Source organism: Choloepus didactylus, chromosome 17 (genome assembly GCF_015220235.1).
Source record: "Choloepus didactylus isolate mChoDid1 chromosome 17, mChoDid1.pri, whole genome shotgun sequence".
NCBI lineage: Eukaryota > Metazoa > Chordata > Mammalia > Pilosa > Megalonychidae > Choloepus > Choloepus didactylus.
In genome coordinates, this window is record NC_051323.1 from 19,302,229 (window position 1) to 19,315,918 (window position 13,690).

The following is a 13,690-nucleotide window of genomic DNA, read 5'->3' on the forward strand; positions in this document are numbered from 1 at the left end:
ACGTCCCCCCAGGGCAGTTCTGGGCTGCTGGGCTGTGTAGGGAGGCTCCCAGTCTGCTGAAATGATGACTCAATGGGGCTTTGTTAATTCACACTGCTCCACCTTCCCAGCTCTGGGACAATCAGCTGAGGTTGCAGGGAAGGCTAATGTCCACGCCCAGTTTTTTGGTGTGTGCCTGTTATTTGAAGCGCTTCCGTCACACTGGGTTTTCTGGGCCAGCTCTGGGCTATAGGGCTGGCGATGGGCAGGAGTGTTTCCTGTCCACCAGGATGATGGCTGTGAGCGGACACCCCCCTTTTCTTGGGAAGTTGTGGTGTTTAGTGAATTTTCTCAGTCACTGGATTATTGCCTTTTGTCTCAGAGCTCTCTTAGTTCTGCTCTTGTCTTGACCTGCCCAAATTGCAAGTCTTTGAAGCTTTCTGTATTGGGCTTCTTAGAGTAATTGTTTTAGAAAAAGAAAAAAGGTTTAAAAAAAAGGGCCCTCCTCAGAGATCTAATGGGCTATTGAAATGCTAAGAGACAAAGCAATTAGGGCCATTAAGGAGAGGTCCACAGGGCAGAGAGATCAGCTTTTCTTCGGGATTTGCATATGAGCCTCAGGGCCTGAGCTCTGCCCTTCCCCTTTCTGTGTTCACCAGAACTCCAAAAATCCTCCGTTTTTATTTTGGAGTTTTTCGTGTTGTTTTTTTTCTATGCCTTTCTCCTCTGTGCTGGGCTGGCTGCTCTCAGATTCTCTGGTGTCTGGTCTGAGTCTATCCATGGTTGGAGTTTGGATCAGTAGACTGAGTTTCTGATAAGTGCTGCCACTGCAGTTCTCCCTTCTCTTTCCCGGAGCTGACAGCCCCTCCTCCCACGGGACTAAGCCTGGCAGGGAGGGGTGCGGGTCCCCTGGCCACAAAACCTTACAGATTTCGCTGATCTCAGCAGTTCCACGTTTTCTTGAGTGTTGTATGAAGTATGCCCAAAGTCAGATTTCTCTGTGGTGTCCAGTCCACGCTCTTCCTGGCTTTCTACCTACTTTCCTGGAGGAGTAACTAAAACATACAGCTCACCAGTCCGCCATCTTCTCAGCTCTCCCATGTGTTTTTGATTATAGCCATCCTAGTGATATGCTGTCCTTTTATTTAGTTTCTGTGTATTTATATTTAATGCATACTGCTTAGAAACAGCATATACTTGGATCTTGCCTGTCAAAAAAAATCTCATCTGAGAGTCTCTGTTATTTAATGTACTGTTTAAATCTTTTACATTTTATTAAGTATCAATTTATGGATCTAAATCTATTATCTTACAGTTTATTTTGCATTTGTACTGTCTGTTCTTTGTTCTTTTCCCCCTCTGTTCTTATGTTCTTCTCAATCAGTTGAAAGATTTTAGGATCCCATTTATCTTTGCTGTAATGACTTACATCTTTTCTTTTTACTTTTTTAAGTGGTTGTTTCAACTTTACAGTATATATCTTTAATGCGTCACAGTGGCTATTAAAATATTATACTGAATCACACATAATACAGAATTCTTATAATGATATACTTTCATTTTCCCCTCCCATGGTTTGTGTTATTGTTGTCATGGATCTTATTTCTAAATGTGTTATAATAACCACAATACATTATTTTCATTTCACTTTACCTCGTTATTTACCTTTTGAACATATTTAAAAAATGGGGAAACATCTTTCATATTTACCGCATATTTACTATTTCGGGCACTTTTTATTCCTTTATGTTGATTCAAGTTTTCATTTAGTATCATTTTTTCCTTCTACTTGAAGAACTTCCTTTAACGTTTCTTGTTGTGTAGGTCTACTGACTACGAAGTTTATCTAAATTTTTTATTTTTGAAAAAAGTCTATCACCTTCATTTAAAAAATTGAGTTATAATTCATATACTGTACAATTCATTCTTTTGAAGTATAAAATTCAGTGGGTTTTAGTACATTACAAGGTTGTGCAACCATCACCACTCTCTAATTCCAGAATATTTTTATCACTCCAAAAAGAAATCCTATACCCATTCCTTCCTCCCCCTGCCCTGATAAACAGTAATCTATTCTTTTTTTTAATAGATTTGCCTATTCTGGAATTTTGAATCATGGAATCATGCAATATGTGGCCTTTAGTGTCTTTTTATTTTCATTTTACATAATGTTTTCAAATTTCGTGCATGTTATAGCATATATCAGTATTTCATTCCTTTTTATGGCTGAACACTATTCCCTTGCATTGATATGCCACATTTCTTTTTATCCATTCTTCAGTTGATGGATATTTGAGTGATTTCCATGTTTTGGTTATTATGTATAATACTGCTGTGAATATCCATGTACAAGTTTTTGTATGGTCATATGTTTTCAGTTCTCATCTGAATATGCCTAGGAGTGGAATTGTTGGGCCATATGATAATTCTAGATTTAAATGTTTGGGGAACTGCCAGCCCATTTTCCAAAGCAGTTGTACCATTTTACATTTCCTACGATAGTGTTTGAGAGTTCAAATTTTTCCATAGCTCATCAACCCTAGTTAGTGTCTGTCTTTTCATTTAGCCATCCTAGTTGTTATTAAATGATATTTTATTGTTCACTTTTAATTTTGAAAGATATTTTTTGATGGATATAGAATTGTAGATTTATGTTTCCATGAGTCCTTAAAATGTCGTTTAATTGTCTTCTGGCTTATATAGATTTGAGCAGAGATATATTGACCGTGTTATCTTTGACCCTCTACATAATTTTCTTTTCTCCAGCTATTTTAAAGCTTTTGTCTTCATTATTTGTTCTCAGCAACTTGATTTTTTTTTAATTAAATTCAGTTTTATTGAAATACATTCACACACCATACAATCATCCATGGTATACAATCCATTATCCACAATATGATAACATAGTTATGCGTTCATCACCACAATCTATCTCTGAACATTTTCCTTACATCAGAAAGAACCAGAACAAGAATAAAAAATAAAAGTGAAAAAAGAACACCCAAATCATCCCCACATCCCACCCCATTTGTCCTTTAGCTTTTATCCCCATTTTTCTACTCATCCATACACTAGATAAAGGGGGTGTGATCCACAAGGTCTTCACAATCACACTGTCACCCCTTGTAATCTACATTATTATAAAATTGTCTTCAGGAGTCCAGACTGCTGGGTTGGAGTTTGGTAGTTTCAGGTATTTACTTCTAGCTATTCCAATACATTAAAACCTAAGAGGTGGTGTCTATATAGTGCATAAGAATGTCCACCAGAGTGACCTCTCGACTCCATTTGAAATCTCTCAGCCACTGAAACTATTTCGTCTCATTTTGCATCCCCCTTTTGGTCAAGAAGATACTCTCAGTCCCACGATGCCGGGTCCACATTCATCCCCGGGAGTCATATTCTGCATTGCCAGGGAGATTTACACCCCTGGGAGTCGGGTCCCACGTAGGGGGGAGGGCAGCGAGTTCACCTGTCGAGATGTCTCGGTTAGAGAGAGAGAGGGCCACATCTGAGCAACAAAGAGGTACTCAGGGGGAGACTCTTAGGCACCATTACATACAACTTTAGACTCTCCTTTGTGGTAATGAGCTTCATAAGGGCAAGTCCCATGCTCGAGGGCTCAGCATATCAAACTGGCAGTCCCAATGTTTGTGACAACATCAACACCAGTCCAGGTGAGGATGTCCAACACATCTGCACCTTCCCCCAGATCCTCGGGGCTGGGGAGTGGGAGGCTGTAAATATATTTCTTATTATCTGCCCAAATTACTCTGGGATGTGTCACTATTTCACTCCAGCCTATACTAACCTACCGTATCTCACTTCCTATTCAAAGTTCCATGCAATTGTGGTGTTTGAACAAATCGACTGTAGAGTTGTACCGTTTAGAAAATTTAGATCCTGTACCAAATAGATATCTATTCCCTTGGTCTCATATGGAAGTTCAGCAACTTGATTTTAATGCACTTCGGTGTAAGTGTCTGTTTACATGAGCCTGTGTATGTGTGTATGTGTGTTTGTCTTGCTTGTGGTTTGTTTAGCTTCTTACCATTGGGTTTATAATTTTTTTTTGATCTGGAAAATTTTTGGACATTATTTTTCCAAATATTTTTTTCTGTCCCTCTCTTCCCCATTTTGGGACTTCAGTTACTTCTATGTTGGACAGCTTGATGAGACTCTGTTTCTTTCTTCCCACCCCCTCTGCCTCTGGTCTTTTTTCTCTTTGTTTTGGATAGATATTATTGTTTTGTGTTCAAGTGCACTGTTGGGTTTTTTTTGTTTTGTTTTGTTTTGTTTTTTTTTTACATTGTCTCATCGTGCAAGTTTCATTGCAGATAATTTATTTTTCTTTTTTACAAGAGCTATTTTTTATACTTAATTTCTCTATTTGTTATTTTTTGTATTTTCCTTTAATTGCATATACTTCTAATTCTATTAATTTCTGGTATTTTCAGGTCTCTTTCTGTAGACTGATTTTTCCCTGGTTTTGAGTCAATATTTGGGGTTCTAATGTCTAATAAATTTTTTTTAGTTGCAGGACAATTATGATATTATGTTGTGTGTCTGGAATTTTGTGGGCTTTTCTTCTTAGAGAGTCTTGGGCTTTGTTCTGGCAAATAGTTAAGTTGTTTGCAGAATAGTTTGATCCCTTCAAAACCCAATTTTAAAGCTTTGTTAGGCCCATCTTCTTTCCAGGGGTAGTTCAGGTTTACTAAATAAGACATGATCCCTCTGTAATCTTCTCTGATTAGAATAGCTCAGGGGTCACTGAGGACTCTCTGCTTTGTCTGGTCAGAGTTCAAATGTCTCCCTGCCTGTCTGAGATCTTGGCAGTGTTCATCTTATATTTCCCTGGCCTTTTTGTTTTTTCCTGTCCAGGTGAAATTTCATTTTATCCATTACTGGCCTAGTACTCAGGAAAGATTCAAAGGAACCCCTGTATAGAGCTTCAGTTCTTTTTCTGCATTACTCTCTCTCTCTCTCTCTCTCTTTTTTTGAACTCTGCCTCACAACTTCAAGCTGTCGCAGCTTTCGTGCACTTCTATATCTAACAGTTTAACTCAGCAAGGTTGCCGTGCACAATCTGGAATTTACCTTCAGGTAGAAAACCCAGGTGAACATTAAATTCACTTTCTTTGTTACCCTTCTTTCATAGATCACAGTTTCTATGTTGTCTGATGTCCAGTGTCTGAAAACAGTTGTTTCATACATTTTACCTAGCATTCTACTTTTTTAAAGTGGGAAGTCAAATCTGTTCTTTATTATTCCTTCATGGTTAGAAGCCTAGTTAGCTTTTTTTAAAAGCTATAAATACTGATTATACTACTAGGTTTTATGTTCCAAGGAAAGATATCTGACTATCTTTGTATCTCTAACACATAGAAGGGATTAAATATTTGTTAATGATGATCTTTGATTAGGGAAAGCACCAATCTTTCCTTGTGGTGAGAGCTTTCATTTCATATTTTATCTTTCTTTGAATTTAAAAAATTTCTTGGGGTAGTTGTAATCCACTTCAAAGGATCATGTTTTAGATTTGAAAGCCTTCATTGTGAAAGAGTTCCATGGCATGATGGCATGGCAAGAAAGTGCCAAAATCATATTTCCATGGAATCAACATTCCTCTTCTTATGATTAGTATTCTATCATGTCTCAGTTATTTTGACTTTAGTTATTCAATTTGTAGAATTATTTTGACCTCTTTTCCTGCCTTCTTCCCTTTTATTCCTTGCTTGTATTTATTTTTTTTCTACCCACAAAACTGTTAGAGAGCCTGTACAGGGATAGAGAGAGAGAGAGAGAGAGAGTGAGCCAATGAGGGAGAGGGAGAATGCTAATGAAATGTAAGAATTTGGTTTCTAACTCAGTTTTAATAATGTTTGAAGGTTGACAGAAGTGATGTCAAAATCTAGTTTGGATTCCTGTGGACAGTGGAAATAGAATTGTTTTTCTTTTGATGACTACTATCCAGGTGTTTAACTGGCTATCATTCTTTAACCTGTCACTGATACTGAAATACACTAGAAATTTGAATAAGCTGAAATTTTATTGATCTATTATCTTTGGTACATGATTATGATGGGGAAAGGAAGATGGAGGAAATAAGATGACTGACATTCCTTGTTACCAGGAATCATTGGCTTTTGGACTAATTATCCTTGAAAAATGAGGAGCTATTTGACAGACCAGATGTTTTCAGCATGCAGCCATGTGTCTCATCAGTGAATGTGCTTTGTGTCCGCAGGCAACAATGTTGAATTTTTCTCATTCTATAAACAGTGTTCTAAAATATAACTAAAACCCAAAGTGTGTTTGTCTTTTTGGCTTAATTTCTGACTTTCTATCCATTCTAAAGTTTCTCTCTAGAGGAATTGTATTGTATTGCATTGTATCTAATTGTTGTATAAACACCATTCTGTTTACCCTAAACTGTGTGAATTATAATGTTTTTTAGTCTGTAAAATTTTAATAAAAACAATGACTCCAGATTTAACTATATATTTATTTTTATTTTTAAATTTTGGAGAAATAAACCTTTCTTCCCTCCATTTATTTGGAGTCAGATTTTGATTTTTTGGAACATGTGAGGGAAAACATGATAAGACATAGAACAAGTAAAACCCGTTCTAGTGTTTAGTGTTTGTATTACTGAGTTCACTGGAGCAAGAAGAGCTTCACTTATCTGCTGTGAAATTCTTTCTTAAAATCCAAGGTAGAGTTTTAAGTCTTCTTTGTTTATAAGGACTAAATTACGTTTGTCCTTTATAATATGATGGGAAAGTGTGGAAACTAGGAAATTAAAAGCATGAAGAAGAAAGTTATCACTTATAATGTGTGATCCCCTAAAATATCGTGGTTAACATTTTTGTATGTATTTTTCCAGTCATGTTTTCCATGCATGTATGTATGTATGCATTCATATGTGTGTGTTTATTCACTGGTATTTATTTTATACATAGATTTCATTTACATAGAAATACTTTTTATATGCAAATATATAATTTTGAAATGTTATGATTATATTTAAAAGTTCTGATTTTTGAAATCTTTTTTCAACAATATTATATAAGTATTTTTCCTTTTCAGTAGTCTTTTACTAAATGGGTTTATCCTAATGTATTTAACTAATTCCTTGTTAGGTTATTTAGGTTAGTTTTTTTATTTACTAAGATAAACAGCTCTGCAGTTCAAGTGGCTTGTATTTTTTTGCTTATCTTTTTTTTTTTTGGAAATTGATTTGTTTAGAATAACTGTTTTGTTGAAATTCTTCACTGAATGCTTGTATCATTAAAAAATGTTTACCTGCAGGCTATGAATTCCTATTTATTGATACCCTTGATATTAATATGCATTATCTTTAAGAAATATCTGGTAGTTGGAGTGACAAAATTTTGGTTTGATTTGCATTTCTTCACATATCAATTCAAATTTTTTCCCCCTATGTTGGCCATTGATTGGTTCTTAATGTTGCAAATAATTTTTGCAAGTTTCTTCTCTATTCTTACATTCTTTATATACGTAACTTATTTCAAGTATTACCTAGTGTGCTTTACCAATCTTAGTTTTATTTTTCCTCTTATGCTTATGGAAGCTTTCCTACATATCAGATAAATATTGTCCCTTTTATTATTTTGAAATGTCCCTTTTTGTAACTAGCAATATTTCTTGTTTTAAAGTCTATTTTGTCTGTAATGTAGCCATTCCAGGTCTTTTATGGTTACTTTTTATATGATATATCCTTTTTCTATCCCCTGGCTTTCAACTTGTTTATGACTTGGAATCCAAAGTATGTCTCTTGTAGACAGCATATAGTTGGGTTTGATTTTTTTATCTAGTTTGACAATGTCTGCCTTTTGATTGGATATTTTAATCCATTTACATTTAATGTAGTTATTGATATGAATGGATTTTGCTCTTTGTTTTGTATGTTTCTCATGCCTTTTTTGTTCTTATTTCTCCTTTACTGTCTTCTTTTGTGTTAAACAAAATAGTTTTCTAGTGTACTATTTTAATTCCTTTGTTAATTTTTTTAATGATACATTTGAATTACCTTAGAGGTGGCTTCAGGAAATATAATATGCATCTTAACTTATCACAGTAATTTTGCTTCAGTATAGCTCCATTTCTTCCTCCCTCTTTTGTGCTAATATTATCATGTATAGTATATCTATATATATGTTATAAACCCAACAATGCAGTGTTATAATTATTGCTCTTTAATATCTTGTCTTTTAAATAAATTAAAAGAAGAAAAAATATTCAGTCTTTTATATATGTCACATATTTATTTTTTCCTATGCTTTCCCTTTATTTCTGTGAATTTGAGTTACTGTCTCATGTCATTACTTTCAGGACTTTCTGTGATATTTCTTGTAAGGCAGGTCTGTTAGCAGTGAATTCTTTCAATGTTTGTTTACCTGGGAATATCTTTATTTCATCTTCATTTTTGTAAGATAGTTATCAGCTAATGACTGGTCAGAGGTTATACTCAAACAAATTCAAGCCAGTAAGGCTTCCAGCCTCTGCCAAAGGGTCTGTATATAGGTTAGGGAATGCATTAAAATTTCAGGCAGTTTTCAAGTTTGCCTGAGCTTTACTTTCTGCCAGGCCTTCTTAGGTTTCCTTATGCCTATGCCTGCAGCCTCCTAGTCAGTCAGGGGTGCATGGAGAGCTTTAGCAAGCCATTCTATGGGTTTCTCATTTCTGTGATCTCCCTGTTAAAATTCTGGTTAGTCCTTCAGTCTGCCATTTGCCCCAATCCAGACTGAAATTTCAAGCTAATAGCACTGGAGGCTTTCCCTGTGTGTGTGTGTGTGTGTGTGTGTGTGTGTGTGTATGTGTGTTCTCAACCAAGTTTGCTACTTTTACTTGCAACACCAGTAGATAGGAGTTTTTCACCCTTTGATACAAATTATGTCTGCCTCTTATGTCAGCAAAGATGCTGGTTTTCATAGCCAGACATGATCAGTGAATGAGCTGGTGTGTGTGTGTGTGTGTGTGTGTGTGTGTGTGAGAGAGAGAGAGAGAGAGAGAGAGAGAGAGAGAGAGAGAGAGAGAGAGAGAGACAGAGAGAGAGATATGGAAGCAGCTCTAGGTTTTTTGGCATTAAAGTCATCATTTTTAATTTCCTCATTTGTTTACTTGATGAATTTCATTGGTAGATTTTCTAAGCTTTATGCTTTCTTGGGATAAAGCCTTTTTTGGTTATAATGCATTTTTAATACATGTATAAATCTTTAATAATTGGGGATTTTCCTATTTCTCATTAAAACATAATATTGGATTTGTCTGTATGTGTAGTGAAAACTACTTCAGACTAGGAATTTTGCCTGAGGAATATGTCTGTGACCCTAAAGAAGACTGTGCTGAGCTAAAGGTGATCAATTCCTTTTGTAGGCATTATCCTGCATTGAAAACCCTGGAACATCTAGAGCATACGTATCTGCCTCAAGTAAGCCATTATCGATTCTGCAAGGTGATGGTGGACAACATCCCCAAGCTAAGAGAAGAAATAAAGGATGTTTCTATGTCTGATCTCAAAGACTTTTTGGAGAGCATCCGCAAACATTCAGACAAAATTGGAGAAACTGCCATGAAGCAAGTAGGTCTTGGGTTTCTGATAGGTTGGCTGTTGATTTTTACAAGTATTCAGTTAACACAGGTTTCCCTTTGCCAAGTATCTTAATTGTTGCTTATCTTGTCATTTTAGGGAAGTCCATCTTTATGGGGACATCTATTTAAAAATGTTCTTTTTAAAACATTTTCTTAATAGAGCATGAACTATGGATTAGTATATTGTTTTGATCTGTGGATGTTTAGTAAATACTAATCAAATGTGATGGTTTATATTGGGAATTTGAAGAGGTTTTCTAGGTTTTGAATACCTTCCCTGACTTTGAATGTAATTTGGAGAGCAGAAGGTTTTAAAGTTTCCTTCTGGTTAATGACCAAAATTGTGCTACATGTACATTTGGTTGAGTATTGACTATGTAAGCAAGATATCTGTTATATTTGAATATTTCCATAATTGTTTTTTCTGATATCAATGAAAAATGGCCTATTGGGAAAAACTGTGAATTTTCATCACAGAAAGGGATTTATTTACAGCTTATAATTAACAAATGTATTAGAAATGTTTAGATTTTTTTTTTCTTTAACTATCTTCATCTCTAAGTCACCAAAGCCACAAGGAACATCTGGATTTATTTTGTCATTATGAATAAAAGAACAGTAATGATTTACAGTACTATTTGCTTTTTTGAAATTTGTCACATTGATTTTATTAAAATTTCTTAGTATACCTGATGACGTAGCCTTCAACAATAAATAGAAGATTCAGTTGTTTATGGAAAGTGTTTCTTGGTTCTGTAAACAATTGTATTCTTGAATAGATCATTTGTAGTTCTTATTCTAGGGAGAATGAGGAGTAGATTATATTTTGGGTCAGAGTTTAGGTCTCTTCTATCCTTGGTAATCTTCTTTCCACTGTATTTTGATTCTCATAAAGAGATTTGCCAATTACCCTTTCTTAAGGAAATACAGATACACTTGTTTCTGTTATTCTTTTCCCTTTTCTTCTTTTCAATTTTGTCAGTGTTATACTTTACAAAGTTTAGAACTAATTGACCAAAAGCTTCTGGTATAAATAATTGTATCCCGTCATTTTTTTAGTGGTGAGAAAACAAAACTAATACTTTTGTATTGCTGAGTGTATGCTTTCAGTATAGGAATGAAGGTATCTTATAAGACATTTAACTATTGTGAATGAGTAATATTTTCTAAACTTTCAAAACATAGGAGAATATAATACAAAGTTTCTGTGGAAGCTTCTTTAAAGAGTTACTTTTTCTAGGCCTCTGCTTGAAAAATTAACTTTACTCCTTTTTTTGATGAAAGAGAGAATTCCATGAAGAATAGTATTACCTTATTTGATGAGTGAGGTTATTTGGTCTCACCCTTAATTATCCAAATAAATTGAGGACCAGGGAAGGAAGTGACGTTCAATTTCAAATAATCAGTAAAGGTCAGATCATATACTAAAATTTGGTCAGATTGAAATGAAATGAAATAAGGTTCTCACTCTGTATAAACTGTTAACCTCTTTGCTATGTTTTTGTCATTTGGAGAAATGGTGAAGAAGCCTTTTGTGAATTTGGGGCTTTTAAAAGTTGACTGATAACCCTTCATTTCTTCTATAACATTTTTCATCGCAGGTATGGCTTATTTCACATATTATTTCCCTATGTAAAGGTTTATATGAGATCCTTGAGTAAAGGTATCTTACACATTTGTCAAACTTCTGTAGTACTGGAAAGTTATGCAGATAGCAAGGAGAGAAAATATGACATAATTTACGCATAGTAGGTGTTCAATAAATATTTGTTTGAATTCATGTATGTTGGAAAAGAGGGACAGAAAATGGTTTATTTCTCACGTCAAGCACAAAATAGTGTTTCAGATTTGTGGTGGTTTTCCTTTCAATGGTAATTTAGGGACCTGGAATCCTTCTTTGTGTGTCTCTGCTATCTGTACTATGGCTTCAAGATTGCTGCAGAGGGGGAAAGACCAGAATATTGCATGTGGGAGGATTTTTAAAGGCCAGACTGGAGGTAGCACATTTTACTTCTACCCTCATGCCATTGGCCAGAACTTAATTATATATATATGGTGTATCAACCTGTGAGGGAGCTAGGGAAATGAAATTTCACTCTCTTTCTAAGAGGAGGAGGACACAAATTTGGTGAATTGTAACTAGTTTTTGCTATTGTCTACCCTTCTGATCATCAAATATCTCTTCACTCTTCCTCCCATACACAGAACATACAGTTCGCTTCCTGAAGAGAGACACCCAATGTTTCATTTAGATACTACATCCTTCTCAAAGTCTAATATTTCTCAGATATGCCCAGGTCTCTTCATCAGATCTAGATAATATTCTCTATGGGCTGATGACCAGTGAACCAAAATGAAGTTCCTCCTCATATTCGGCCAAATGAATGAATTTCCTATCCTAGTTTTCCCACTTTTGCATTTTCTTATTTTTCAGCAGCTTTACAGGTATATTGGAAGGAAGGTGGAAGACCCAGAAATCTCTAGCTGGACATCATTTTAAAGCAGACTGTACCTTTGTTTAGATAAAATATAAATGTGTAATTTAGTAAAAAGTAATTCTATTCGAGGCCAAAATAATTGTTTATTAGTTTTCTACTGCTGCATTAAAAATCACTTCATATTTAACTGCTTAAAACCACAGACAATTATTATCTCATGGTTTCCATGGATTAGAAAGTTCAGCAAGTTTGTGTTGGTTTCTCTGCTCAGGGTCTCACCAGGCTGAAATCAAGATGTCAGACAGGCTGTATTCTCATCTGGAGCTCAGGGTCCTCTTCCAAGCTCATTGAGGTTGTTGGCAGAATTAAGTTCTTTACCACTGGGGGATAGAGGAATTGAAAAATTGTTCATTGTACTGTTATATCTGTATTGGATTTTAAGTTAAGCAGTCATGGTTTTGTTTTCAAAAATCTCTTTTTCTCATTTTTTTTTTTTCTTAAATCATGGTATTGTATTGAAAGTGTTTAGTGGACCCCTCTTTGGGTTCTTCCATGAGAAATAGAGCCGTCTTTAAAGTAGATAGAAAGCCTTCCCTTTTTTCTGCTCCATTTTCTTATTTTCTTACCTTTGTGCATCCCAAATACTGTGCATATCTCTATTTTAGAATTATCACTTTGGCATGAAGTGATTTTATTAAAAAAACAAAAGTCAAAAGAAGTTACTTGTCTACTGTTTTCTAGTTTTCTTATTGAAACTGATTTGTATAATTTACTTGTTTTGGAATTGATTTGTACAGGAGGGAAGTTCTTTGTTTCTTATTTTGATTGGTTTGCCTTAGGCATTATGGGGCTAAATAACATCTGCAATGTAAACATTCTTGGCTAAGTTGATTTCTGTGTGAAGCCCTTTAACAAAGGGAAGAATTTATTTACTTTTAAAATTCTAACTTGCCTTTGCCAAATTATAATAGGCTTTGTAACTAATGTTTAGGAAAGGAACTGGTTGCCTATAAAGGAGATTTAAGTCTCCCAGGCATTCTTCCTTGAGTCACTGGTTTTAAAGGAACTAACCCTTGGGTGGGATTAGTTGTCACTATGATTCTTTCAACCTTTGACTTTCTTTGGTTAAGCTTTGACTAGAGATAAAAGTGCTCATTGTAAACATTTTTTTCTGGAACATCTTTAGAGTTGGATCTGGTACGGTACTATCAACTGAGTTCTTTCAGGCTGTGTAATGACCAGTATATAAAAGCAGTATTGCTGCTGAGAGTCCTTGTGTGCTAGATGCTATGTAAATCCTCCATGGAAAGTGGCCATCGGAGTCAAGGAAGTAAACCTGGTGTTCTGGATTTACTTTTTATGCTTTTTTCTCTTTGATTTTGGTAGTTTGTATTATTTCCTGCTCTCTGCTGTTTTGCTTATATGGATGGCCTGGGGGAAGGGTGGGAATATGTGAGAATTATTTTGTAGAGATTTTTGAAGTAAGCAGAAATTAGAGAGAATAGCTTATGGGAATAGAATATTAGAAAGAATCTGAAGAGGGTAGTAGAGAATTAATATTAGTTTTTATTAAATAATATGGTAGTTAACAGACTAGATTTTGGAGTTAGGGTTAGATTCTTAGTTTTGCTGTTTGCTAGCTGTGTGACAGTGAGCAA

The 13,690-nt window shown here is 35.0% G+C and overlaps 1 protein-coding gene across 4 annotated transcripts in view; it reads left to right on the forward strand.

Annotated features, from left to right (window-relative positions):
• EXOC6B (exocyst complex component 6B) overlaps positions 1–13,690 on the forward strand; it is a 702,542-nt gene that overhangs the window by 146,646 nt on the left and 542,206 nt on the right. For all 4 annotated transcript variants that reach the window (XR_005212435.1, XM_037807499.1, XM_037807500.1 and 1 more), the window contains exon 6: positions 9,379–9,583. Coding sequence is in view for 3 of the 4 variants with exons in the window: in XM_037807499.1 (XP_037663427.1) it covers positions 9,379–9,583 (205 nt within the window). In the remaining variant the exon portion in view is untranslated. The remainder of the gene's footprint in view (positions 1–9,378; positions 9,584–13,690) is intronic.